Source organism: Hyla sarda, chromosome 2 (genome assembly GCF_029499605.1).
Source record: "Hyla sarda isolate aHylSar1 chromosome 2, aHylSar1.hap1, whole genome shotgun sequence".
Classification (NCBI taxonomy): domain Eukaryota; kingdom Metazoa; phylum Chordata; class Amphibia; order Anura; family Hylidae; genus Hyla; species Hyla sarda.
This window is the reverse complement of record NC_079190.1, coordinates 483,385,518-483,397,927: the sequence shown is the minus strand read 5'-3', so window position 1 is coordinate 483,397,927 and position 12,410 is coordinate 483,385,518. Positions and strand designations below refer to the sequence as shown.

The 12,410-nt window shown below is 46.3% G+C and overlaps 1 protein-coding gene across 1 annotated transcript in view; it reads right to left on the bottom strand.

Annotated features, from left to right (window-relative positions):
- Positions 1-4,482, bottom strand: part of LOC130357114 (interferon gamma receptor 2-like) — a 55,630-nt gene extending 51,148 nt beyond the window's left edge. The window contains exon 1 of the mRNA XM_056559506.1: positions 4,242-4,482. Within this exon, the coding sequence (XP_056415481.1) occupies positions 4,242-4,323 (82 nt within the window). The 5' untranslated portion in view covers positions 4,324-4,482. The remainder of the gene's footprint in view (positions 1-4,241) is intronic.
- Between the last annotated feature and the right edge of the window lie 7,928 nt (positions 4,483-12,410).

Sequence of the window (12,410 nt, the reverse complement as noted above, 5' to 3'; positions counted from 1 at the left end):
TATTAATTTTAGTCACAAAAAACACACTAGGGCTTATTTTCTGGGTAGGGCTTATTTATTTACGGTATGGGGGGCTGCAGCAGTGCGGAGGATGGGAAGCTGCAGGAGTGTGGAGGATGGGGGGCTGCAGGAGTGTGAAGGACGGGGGACTGCAGGAGTGTGAAGGATGGGAGGCTGCAGGAGTGTGGAGGATGGGGGGGCTGCAGGAGTGTGAAGGATGGGGGGCTGCAGGAGTGTGGAGGATGGGGGGCTGCAGGAGTGTGGAGGATGGGGGGCTGCAGGACTGTGAAGGATGGGGGGCTGCAGGAGTGTGAAGGATGGGGGGCTGCAGGAGTGTGGAGGATGGGAGGCTGCAGGAGTGTGGAGAATGGGGGCTGCAGGAGTGAAGGATGGGGGGCTGCAGGAGTGTGAAGGATGGGGGGCTGCAGGAGTGTGAAGGATGGGGGGCTGCAGCAGTGTGGAGGATGGGAAGCTGCAGGAGTGTGGAGGATGGGGGGCTGCAGGAGTGTGGAGGACGGGGGACTGCAGGAGTGTGAAGGATGGGGGGCTGCAGGAGTGTGGAGGATGGGGGGCTGCAGGAGTGTGGAGGATGGGGGGCTGCAGGAGTGTGAAGGATGGGGGGCTGCAGGAGTGTGGAGGATGGGAGGCTGCAGGAGTGTGGAGGATGGGGGGCTGCAGGAGTGTGAAGGATGGGGGGCTGCAGGAGTGTGGAGGATGGGGGGCTGCAGGAGTGTGGAGGATGGGGGGCTGCAGGAGTGTGAAGGATGGGGGCTGCAGGAGTGTGAAGGATGGGGGGCTGCAGGAGTGTGGAGGATGGGAGGCTGCAGGAGTGTGGAGAATGGGGGCTGCAGGAGTGAAGGATGGGGGGCTGCAGGAGTGTGAAGGATGGGGGGCTGCAGGAGTGTGAAGGATGGGGGGCTGCAGGAGTGTGAAGGATGGGGGGCTGCAGCAGTGTGGAGGATGGGAGGCTGCAGCAGTGTGGAGGATGGGAGGCTGCAGGAGTGTGGAGGATGGGGGGCTGCAGGAGTGTGAAGGATGGGGGGCTGCAGGAGTGTGGAGGATAGGGGGCATCCTCCACACTCCTTCAGCCCCCATACTCCTTCAGCCCCCCATCCTCCCCTTCCCCTGTCGTCCTCCACACTCCTACCGTACCCTACAGCAGTGTTTCCCAACCAATGTCCTCCAGCTGTTACAAAACTACAACTCCCAGCATGCCCAGACAGCCAAAGGCTGTCCGGGCATGCTGGGAGTTGTAGTTTTGCAACAGCTGGAGGCACACTGGTTGGGAAACACTGCCATACAGTGCCCCCCACCCCTCTGCCATAATAAACTTGGGTACCGGTACTCATTTGACTTTCTTACCGTACGGTACCCTGTGGCGAGATCTTCTCCTGTTGCTTAGCAGCCGGGGGCAGGGACACGTCCGTGACGTCGGCCGTGCATACGCGCCAACGTTTTAGAACGTCAGCGTCCCTGCCCAGGCTGAATTACGGTAAGGACCAGCCAAAGGAGGCGGGGGGGGGGGGGGGGGGGTGGCCGAGGGGGGCTGTTGGGTCTGCGGGCATTACTGGGGTGGCCGGGGGGATGTTGTATCTGCGGGCATTACCGCACTGTGGTGGCCGGGCACGGTGTCGGGTCTGCGGGCATTACTGTGGCGGCCGAAAGGGGGGGGGGAGGTGTGTGGGGTCTGCGGACATTACTGGCGGCAGCGGTCCGGATCTGGACCGCGGTCCGCCAGCAGATTACCCCTGGACTAGGTCTTATTTTCGGGGTAGGGCTTATATTGCAGCCCTACCCCATAATCCTGCTAGGGCTTACTTTCAGGGTAGGGACACAGCACTGCTCAGTATTATCGGTGATCTTCTGCTCTGGTCTGCTCGATCTCAGACCAGAGCAGAAGACCCCGGGAGACGGCCGGAGCCAGGTGAGGGGATCTCCGGCCACCATGCTGGATGATCGGATCCCCGCGGCAGCACCGCGGGCGATCCAATCACCCGTTCAAAGTACTGCAATGCTGCAAATGCCGTGATCTGTATTGATCACGGCATCGGAGGGGTTAATGGCGGACATCCGCGCGATCACGGATGTCCGCCATCACCGGCGGGTCCCTGGCTGCTGATAGCAGCCGGGACCTGCCGGGCATGACGCGAGCACCGCTCCGGTGCTCGCGATCATGTCGGCGCGTAAATGTACGTCATGGTGCGTTAAGTACCACGTTACCATGACGTACATTTACGTTTATTGTCGTTAAGGGGTTAAGTGTGCTCAGCCATGGACCCCTTAGACCTCTGAAGGTGTCCTGTGGTATCTTGCACAAAGATATCAGAAGCTGATCCTGTAAGTTGTGAGGTGCGGCCTCCAGGAGTTGTACTTACCGTACTTATCCAACTCATTCAATGCATTAGGTCAGTGGTCTCAAACTGTGGACCTCCAGATGTGGCAAAACTTCAACTCCCAGCATGCCAACGGCATGCTGGGAGTTGAAGTTTTGCCACATCTGGAGGGACACAGTTTGAGACCACTGCATTAGGTGATTCCTACGCCATGAAGGGAGGGACTTGGCCTGTACATTGTTTAGGTAGGTGGTATGTGTCACGATAAGATCCATGTACCTGGGACCTATGTTGACACCACGGGGGGAGATTTATCAAAACCCGTGCAGAGGAAAAGTTGCCCATAGCAACCAATCAAATACCTTCTTTCATTTTTAACAAGGCCTCTGCAAAATGAAAGGAGCGATCTGATTGGTTGCTATGGGCAACTGGGCAACTATTCCTCAGCACAGGTTCTGATAAATCTCCCCCACATGTAGGCGGTGGAAAGGGATCAGCGGTGACACTGACTGGTCAGCAGCTACTTACCTGCACACACAGCAATGTATATATCAGGATAGAAGCAAAGAGGTTACATATACCACCATGTACCCAAAGCGGGGTTAATACCTTTAGACTGAACTGGATGAATTTAGTAACCAGAAATGACATATACCAGCCACAAAGCCCAAAAACAGAATGTGAACTTGGCCTAACACACTAAGTTTATATTCCCACCGCTATACATATGCTTTACCTAAAAAAAGATCATTGTTATTCAAAATATAAATGTATCTTGAATATAAAAAATATTGACTAAAAGGCATCACAAAAAAATATAGATAAAATATATAGATTCATACGAGATATGATTCATATGAGAAAGATAGATAGATAGATAGATAGAGAAATAGATGGATATGACCTAGATAGATAGATATGAGATAGATGGATATGAGATAGATAGATATGAGATAGATAGATAGATAGGAGATAGATAGATAGATAGATAGATATGAGATAGATAGATAGATAGATAGATAGATAGATAGGAGATAGATAGATAGGAGATAGATAGATAGATATGAGATAGATAGATAGATAGATAGATAGATAGATAGATAGATATGAGATAGATAGATATATATGAGATAGATAGATAGATAGATAGATATGAGATAGATAGATATGAGATAGATAGATAGATATGAGATAGATAGATAGATAGATATGAGATAGATAGATATGAGATAGATAGATATATAGATAGATAGATATGACATGGATTGATAGATAGATATGAGATAGATAGATAGATAGATAGATAGATAGATAGATATAGATAGATAGATATGAGATAGATAGATAGATAGATAGATAGATATGAGATAGATATAGATAGATAGATAGATAGATAGATATAGATAGATAGATATGAGATAGATAGATAGATAGATAGATATGAGATAGATATGAGATAGAGAGATAGATAGATAGATATGAGATAGATAAATAGATAGATATGAGATAGATAGATAGATAGATAGATGTGAGATAGATAGATATGAGATAGATAGATATATATGAGATAGATAGATAGATAGATAGATATGAGATAGATAGATATGAGATAGATAGATATGAGATAGATAGATATATAGATAGATAGATATGACATGGATTGATAGATAGATATGAGATAGATAGATGTGACAGAGCCCAATGACACAATGTGACAAACCAGGTTTTTACTGCCATTTCAGTATCTTTCATGGCAAGACAAGCATTGCAGACTGTAAGAATACTGTAAGCCATGAGGAAGCACAAATAACAGTCATATATACATCTAATACATAATAATATATAACTAAATAATGTCAAAGAGATAAAACAGTAAATCTACATAAGATCATGCTGCACGTCACTCACCCCACACAGCAGTAGTGTTACAGATGGAGACTGGCATCAGGGTGGTCAGTGCCAGGAGAAGGGGGCACATTGTAGACATCATTGTGATCAGGCCCTGCTGTTTGCTTTCTTCCTGCTCTTCTCTCTGTGACTCCTCCCATCTACTGCCTGGTAGTGACACTGTATCCCTGCCCTCTATCTGCACAGCTATTCCCCTTCCTGGGACAATGACTTGTGATTGGCCTGTAAAAACCTATATCTATTTTAAGCGGTGGTCTCCAAACTGTGTAATGAGGTTTTCAAACTGTGGACCTCCAGATGTTGCAAAACTACGACTCCCGGATGTTGCAAAACTACAACTCTTCAGCATGCTGGAAGTTGTAGTTTTGCAACAGCTGGAGGTCCACAGTTTGGAAACAACCCCTAGATATAGCATTTTACAGGCTAAGCAGAAGCAACAGCCGGAGGTCCACAATTTGGAGACCACCAACCTAGATATAGTAGTTTACATGCTAACTACAAGCAACAGCTGGAGGGCCACAGTTCAGAGACCACCACCCTAGATATAGCATTTTACAGGCTAACTACAAGCAAATGCTGGAGGACCACAGTTTGGAGACCGCAGCCCTAGCTATAGCATTTTACAGGTTAACCATAAGCAACAGCTGGAGGTACACAGTTCGAAGACCACCACCCTAGATCAAGCCTTTTATAGGCTAACCACATGCAACAGCTGGAGGTCCACAGTTTGGAAATCACCACCCTAGATATAGCCTTTTACAGGCTAACCATAAGCAAATGCTGGAGGTCCACCGTTTGGAGACCACCAACCCAGATATAGTATATTACATGATAACTATAAGCAACAGCTGGAGGGCCACAGTTCAGAGACCACCACCCTAGATATAGCATTTTACAGACTAACTACAAGCAAATTCTGGAGGACCACAGTTTGGAGACCACAGCCCTAGATATAGCATTTTACAGGCTAACCATAAGCAACAGCTGGAGGTCCACAGTTTGGATACCACCACCCTAGATATAGCATTTTACAGGCTAACCACAAGCAACAGCTGGAGGGCCACAATTCAGAGACCACCACCCTAGCTATAGCATTTTACAGGCTAACCATAAGCAACAGCTGGAGGTACACAGTTCAAAGACCACCACCCTAGATCAAGCCTTTTATAGGCTAACCACATGCAACAGCTGGAGGTCCACAGTTCGGATACCACCACCCTAGATATAGCATTTTACAGGCTAACCACAAGCAACAGCTGGAGGGCCACAATTCAGAGACCACCACCCTAGCTATAGCATTTTACAGGCTAACCATAAGCAACAGCTGGAGGTACACAGTTCAAAGACCACCACCCTAGATCAAGCCTTTTATAGGCTAACCACATGCAACAGCTGGAGGTCCACAGTTTGGAGACCACTGAACTAGGGTGCTTGCATACAACATTTCCAGAAGCAATAACTGATTATAAAGGGAGAATACGTGCCGCTCACAACTGAAACCGCTCAAAATTAACTGTTAAAGGACAACAATACCCAAGGTCCAATAAGTGAAGACTTAGAAAAAAGAAAGAACTTTACCACAATGGATGATCTGCAGATGGAATAGTAAATAATAATAATATAAACAATGGGGGAGATTTATCAAAACCTGTGCAGAGGAAGAGTGGTGCAGTTGCCCATAGCAACCAATCAGATCGCTTCTTTCATTTTCCACAGGCCTCTTTAGAGGCCTGTGGAAAATGAAAGAAGCGATCTGATTGGTTGCTATGGGCAACTGCACCACTCTTCCTCTGCACAGGTTTTGATAAATCTCCCCCAATGTGATTATAAAAAAGGAGGTTAACAAACCTCTAAGGTTATAAGGATCCAATTGGATTCCTTCCCGCAACTGTAATAGATGAACAGGAGGTACAACTGTCCACAAATACATTGGCATATACACATAATAAAATGTATGAATATATATATATATAAATATAAAAATGCGCCAAGCCTTGCCACAGGGCAGATCATCCATTGCGGTAAGGTTTTCTCTGTAGCTCTTGCGGACGTTTTTTCTCATAATTTCCAGAAGCAAGCTCAGTAATTTCATACAGGGCTTTCCTGTTTTGTCTTTCGCAATAATGCGCTGCCAATAAGACTTTTATGTAATGCACATAAAATGAGGAAATGCAAAGAAACTTCATTCTTCTGCGCTCTCCTTAGTGATCTAATGGAACGCCAGAAGTATGCGAGTCAGGTGCCATAGGACAGAAGTCTTCAATGTGTGGTCTCCAGGTCCTCCGACAACCTTTAGTGTGACTGCAACAGCTGGAGAGCCACATATTGGAGACCAATGCTCTCAGGGCCGGCTCTGTCTATAGGCAAAATAGGCAGCCGCCTAGAGCGCACTCTTGATGGGGCACCGCTCTGCCTGCAGCAATAAGCACCTGCCAATCCAGAAAAACACAGTCACCCCAGTAGTAAGAAGATTACATAAGGAGGAGATTTGTTACAGTGTGTCACCCCAGTAGTAAGGTGATTACATGAGGAGGGTTTGTTACAGTGTGTCACCCCAGTAGTAAGGAGATTACATGAGGAGGAGATTTATTACAGTGTGTCACCCCAGTAGTAAGGTGATTACATGAGGAGGAGGGTTGTTACAGTGTGTCACCCCAGTAGTAAGGTGATTACATGAGGAGGAGGTTTGTTACAGTGTGTCATCCCAGTAGTAAGGTGATTGCATGAGGAGGAGGGTTGTTACAGTGTGTCACCCCAGTAGTAAGGAGATTACATGAGGAGGAGGTTTGTTACAGTGTGTCACCCCAGTAGTAAGGTGATTATATGAGGAGGAGGTTTGTTACAGTGTGTCATCCCAGTAGTAAAGAGATTACATTAGGAGGAGGTTTGTTACAGTGTGTCACCCCAGTAGTAAGGAGATTACATGAGGAGGAGGTTTGTTACAGTGTGTCATCCCAGTAGTAAGGTGATTACATGAGGAGTGGGTTTGTTACAATGTGTCACCCCAGTAGTAAGGAGATTACATGAGGAGGAGGTTTGTTAGTGTGTCACCCCAGTAGTAAGGTGATTACATGAGGAGGAGGTTTGTTACAGTGTGTCACCCCAGTAGTAAGGAGATTACATGAGAAGGAGGTTTGTTACAGTGTGTCACCCCAGTAGTAAGGAGATTACATGAGGAGGAGGGTTTTTACAGTGTGTCACCCCAGTAGTAAGGAGATTACATGGGGACGGGGTTTGTTACAGTGTGTCACCCCAGTAGTAAGGTGATTACATGAGGAGGAGGGTTGTTACAGTGTGTAACCCCAGTAGTAAGGTGATTACATGAGGAGGGTTGTTACAGTGTGTCACCCCAGTAGTAAGGAGATTACATGAGGAGGAGGTTTGTTACAGTGTGTTATCCCAGTAGTAAGGTGATTACATGAGGAGGAGGTTTGTTACAGTGTGTCACCCCAGTAGTAAGGAGATTACATGAGAAGGAGGTTTGTTACAGTGTGTTATCCCAGTAGTAAGGAGATTACATGAGGAGGCGGTTTGTTACAGTGTGTTATCCCAGTAGTAAGGTGATTACATGAGGAGGAGGTTTGTTACAGTGTGTTATCCCAGTAGTAAGGAGATTACATGAGGAGGGGTTTGTTACAGTGTGTTATCCCAGTAGTAAGGAGATTACATGAGGAGGAGGTTTGTTACAGTGTGTCACCCCAGTAGTAAGGTGATTACATGAGGAGGAGGTTTGTTACAGTGTGTCACCCCAGTAGTAAGGAGATTACATGAGAAGGAGGTTTGTTACAGTGTGTTATCCCAGTAGTAAGGAGATTACATCAGGAGGGGTTTGTTACAGTGTGTTATCCAAGTAGTAATGAGATTACATTAGGAGGTTTGTTACAGTGTGTCACCACAATAGTAAGGAGATTACATGAGGAGGGGTTTGTTACAGTGTGTTATCCCAGTAGTAAGGTGATTACATGAGGAGGGTTTGTTACAGTGTGTCACCCCAGTAGTAAGGAGATTACACGAGGAGGAGGTTTATTACAGTGTGTCACCCCAGTAGTAAGGTGATTACATGAGGAGGAGGGTTGTTACAGTGTGTCACCCCAGTAGTAAGGTGATTACATGAGGAGGAGGTTTGTTACAGTGTGTCATCCCAGTAGTAAGGTGATTGCATGAGGAGGAGGGTTGTTACAGTGTGTCACCCCAGTAGTAAGGAGATTACATGAGGAGGAGGTTTGTTACAGTGTGTCACCCCAGTAGTAAGATGATTACATGAGGAGGGTTTGTTACAGTGTGTCACCCCAGTAGTAAGGAGATTACACGAGGAGGAGGTTTATTACAGTGTGTCACCCCAGTAGTAAGGTGATTACATGAGAAGGAGGTTTGTTACAGTGTGTCTCCCCAGTAGTAAGGAGATTACATGAGAAGGAGGTTTGTTACAGTGTGTTATCCCAGTAGTAAGGAGATTACATGAGGAGGAGGTTTGTTACAGTGTGTCACCCCAGTAGTAAAATGGGGTGTGTCAAAGGGAGCCAATGGACTGCAAAATTTGCTTTCGCCTAGGGTGACACAAATCCTTGAAGGAGGCCTGAATGCTCTATGGTGTCATTGTCAGGCCATCTGCTGGTGAAGAACACTTGTTTTCTGGTACACAGCTGGCTCCGGTTGGATGGACTCTCAGGACAACTGCAAGAATTTCAACAATAAGGGACTTCATTCAGCACCATCACTGTAGAACCGTGTAGACCAAGGTCCATAGACAGGGCAGTAACTTTGCTTTCTCTCATGGCTTTTTCCCTCTTGTCAGTGGTGTAATTATGCAGAAGTCTCCAACAGAGTCCTCAAGGTCCAACACCAATGGTCCTGGATTGGAATTTTTCCCTGTTGTATTCCAAATGAGAAAAAAAAAAAAACACAGAACAGAGGTCATGGTTGTTAGTTACAAGGGCAGGTTAAACACTTATCCGTACCATGGCGTAGACCGCCACATTGCTATATAGTGGAGGTCGCACAGATGCAAAATACTGATAAACAATCACTTACACATATACTATTCATGAGGGGGTAGAGGCTTAGTATTATAGCTGCACACAGATAAGGCATTCACAGGGTGCCAGTAACATGATAACGTGTGATTCCCATACTATTCGATCAGGCGGGCTGCCCAGCATCTTATATGTGCCCCCCACAACACCCTGACACCCTGGGCTCCTCCAGCATCACAAGGTCAGACCACATCATGAACAAAAAAATGTATATATATATTTATATGATAAACATGAGGTATTAGTTAATATGTTGGCCAAAATACACAAACTCGCAACTCATTCTCTTGCGAGTCCCTACACTAATATTACAGAAAAATAATTACAGAAAATGGGACAAAAATAACTAACAAAAATCTGAAAATAGGCCACACTTCCTCACTTACTGGTACAAGGGCAAGTTAGACACCTATTCCCACTATAATGCAGATCAGCCAAAATGCTAAATGGGGGAGGTCGCACAGGTGTAAAATACTGATGAACAACCCCTCACACCCTACTATACATATGGGGGTAGCTGCTTAGTATTATAGTAGCACATAGATAAGGCATACACAGGGTGCCAGTTACATAATAACGTGTAGTGCACCATGCTGGCTTATTTATTTATTTATGTAGCGCCTACAGATTCCGCAGCGCTTACAATTATGGGGTACAAACAAAGACAAGTATCAGACATAATATTACACAATAACTATTCAAACAAGAGGGTTGGGGATATGTTGAGGATATGTTGAGGATATGTTGGGGATATGTTGGGGATATGTTGAGGATATGTTGGGGATATGTTGGGGATATGTTGAGGATATGTTGAGGATATGTTGAGGATATGTTGGGGATATGTTGGGGATATGTTAGGGATATGTTGGGGATATGTTGGGGATATGATCGGGATATGTTGGGGATATGTTGAGGATATGTTCGGGATATGTTCGGGATATGTTGGGGATATGTTGGGGATATTATGGGGATATGTTGGGGATATTATGGGGATATGTTGGGGATATGTCGGGGATATGTCGGGGATATGTCGGGGATATGTTGGGGATATGTTGGAGATATGTTGGGGATATGATGGGGATATGTTGGAGATATGTTGGGGATATGATGGGGATATGTTGGAGATATGTTGGGAATATGATGGGGATATGTTGGGGATATGTTGGGGATATGATGGGGATATGATGGGGATATGATGGGGATATGTTGGAGATATGTTGGGGATATGTTGGGAATATGTTGGGGATATGTTGGGGATATGTTGAGGCCAATTAGAGACTGTTATAGGCCTGTCTGAAGAGATGTGTTTTTAGGCCACATTTGAAACTATGGATGTTGTTGTTGAGTCTGAGGGATTGAGGGATAGCATTCCAGAGAACCGGTGCAGCACGAGTGAAGTCTTGGATTACAACCCATAAGTGACGCCCATACTATTCGATCAGGCAAGTTGCCCAGCATCTTTTTTGTGCCCCCCACAGAATGTTGGTGAGCCTTGTGGAATGGTTAAGGGACCACTGAGTAATAACACATTGGTCATTGTTGCAACTAGGTCCTACAGCCTGAGGGATTAGGTCCTCTTTATGCATCTGAGTCCAGAGCTGATGAGGAGCCGGCCTGGGATCAAGGAGCTGTAACTGAAGGTAGGGGTTGATCGGAGGTCCGGTAGATTTTGGTATCTGGTCTAGCGATTGGGGTTTATTGAGTTACTCCATTGAAATAGAACAGGGAAAAATTTAAATCCTTGACTGTTGGTGGGCCTTGAGGACTTGGTTGGGGACCACTGTGTTATAGGACATCGGTCACTGTTTCAATTGGGCCCTAAAACCGGAGGGACCACAAGGATAAAACTGCATGTAAAATCTTAATTTACATACCCACCTCACTTCCGGATTGGGTCCTCTTCATGCACCCAACATCCTGACGCTGAATGACATCAGGACCCAATGCCATGGAGTGCAGAGCTGATGAGGAACCGGCCGGGGGGTGTGGAGCAGTAACTGAATGTAGGGGTTGATCTGAGGTTCAGTAGATTTTGGCATCTGGTCTAGCAATTGGGGTTCTTTGAGATAGTGAGAGGACTGGTCTGGGGGTCACACATCCCGGGCAGCGGTGACGAGCGGTGACGGTCCGGAGCGGCAGGGACACGTGAGTATAACTTCCAATACCAGTGGTCTTCAACCTGCGGACCTCCAGATGTTGCAAAACTACAACTCGCACGCCGCTCCTATTGGATGACGTGATGGCGACGATGGAGAGCGCTGACGATGCAGGGGATCCCGAAGAGGACGCGCCGGAGCCCTGAGGACAGGTAAGTGATCGTCAGCGGAGCTCACAGGGCACCGTAAACGGCTATCCGGTGGCAGCTGAAGCAGTCTGCGCTGCCGGATAGCCGTTTATGCGATGACCCCGACATACAAAAGCATCATATGTTGATGCTGCCTTCAACATGCGATGGCCTCTGAGAGTGATCGTATGTTGAAATGATCGTATGTCGGGGCCAACGTAGGTCGGGGGTTCACTGTATATCACTATACTTTTAGTAGCAGTGTAAGGTACTGCAGTGTTGCCCTAATCAGTTGAATGGGACAGATTTGCAGTACCTTGTACTACCACTAAGAGTATAGTGATATAGGGATTTGCCTCTACTCTGGACAGTTCCTGACATGGACAGGGGTGTCAGCAGAGAGCACTTTGGTCAGACAGAAAAGAAATTCAAAAAGAGAAGAGCATTCAGCAGCTGATAAGTACTGGAAGGATTGAGATTTTTACATAGAAGTAATTTACAAATCTGTTTAAGTTTCTGGCACCAGTTGATTTTAAAAAATGTTTTCCAGCCGAGTACCCCTATGAAAAATGTTTGCTGCCCTGCAATGTAAGAAGAAAAATGTTTCACAACTGACTGTCATTCAGCAAGAAAAACAAGAGATTCTTCCTCATTGAGAAAAGAACATTTCCTGTTATTCTCTGCAGCTGTCATATACATGTATATTGTGCATGGACATCAGACGCTTTGTGGTTTGACAGAGGAAATGCTCACAAGGATGTACCGTATTTTTCGCCCTATAGGACGCACCGGCATATAAGACGCACCCAATTTTAAAGGTGCAAAATCTAGAAAAAAAAGATTCTGCACCCA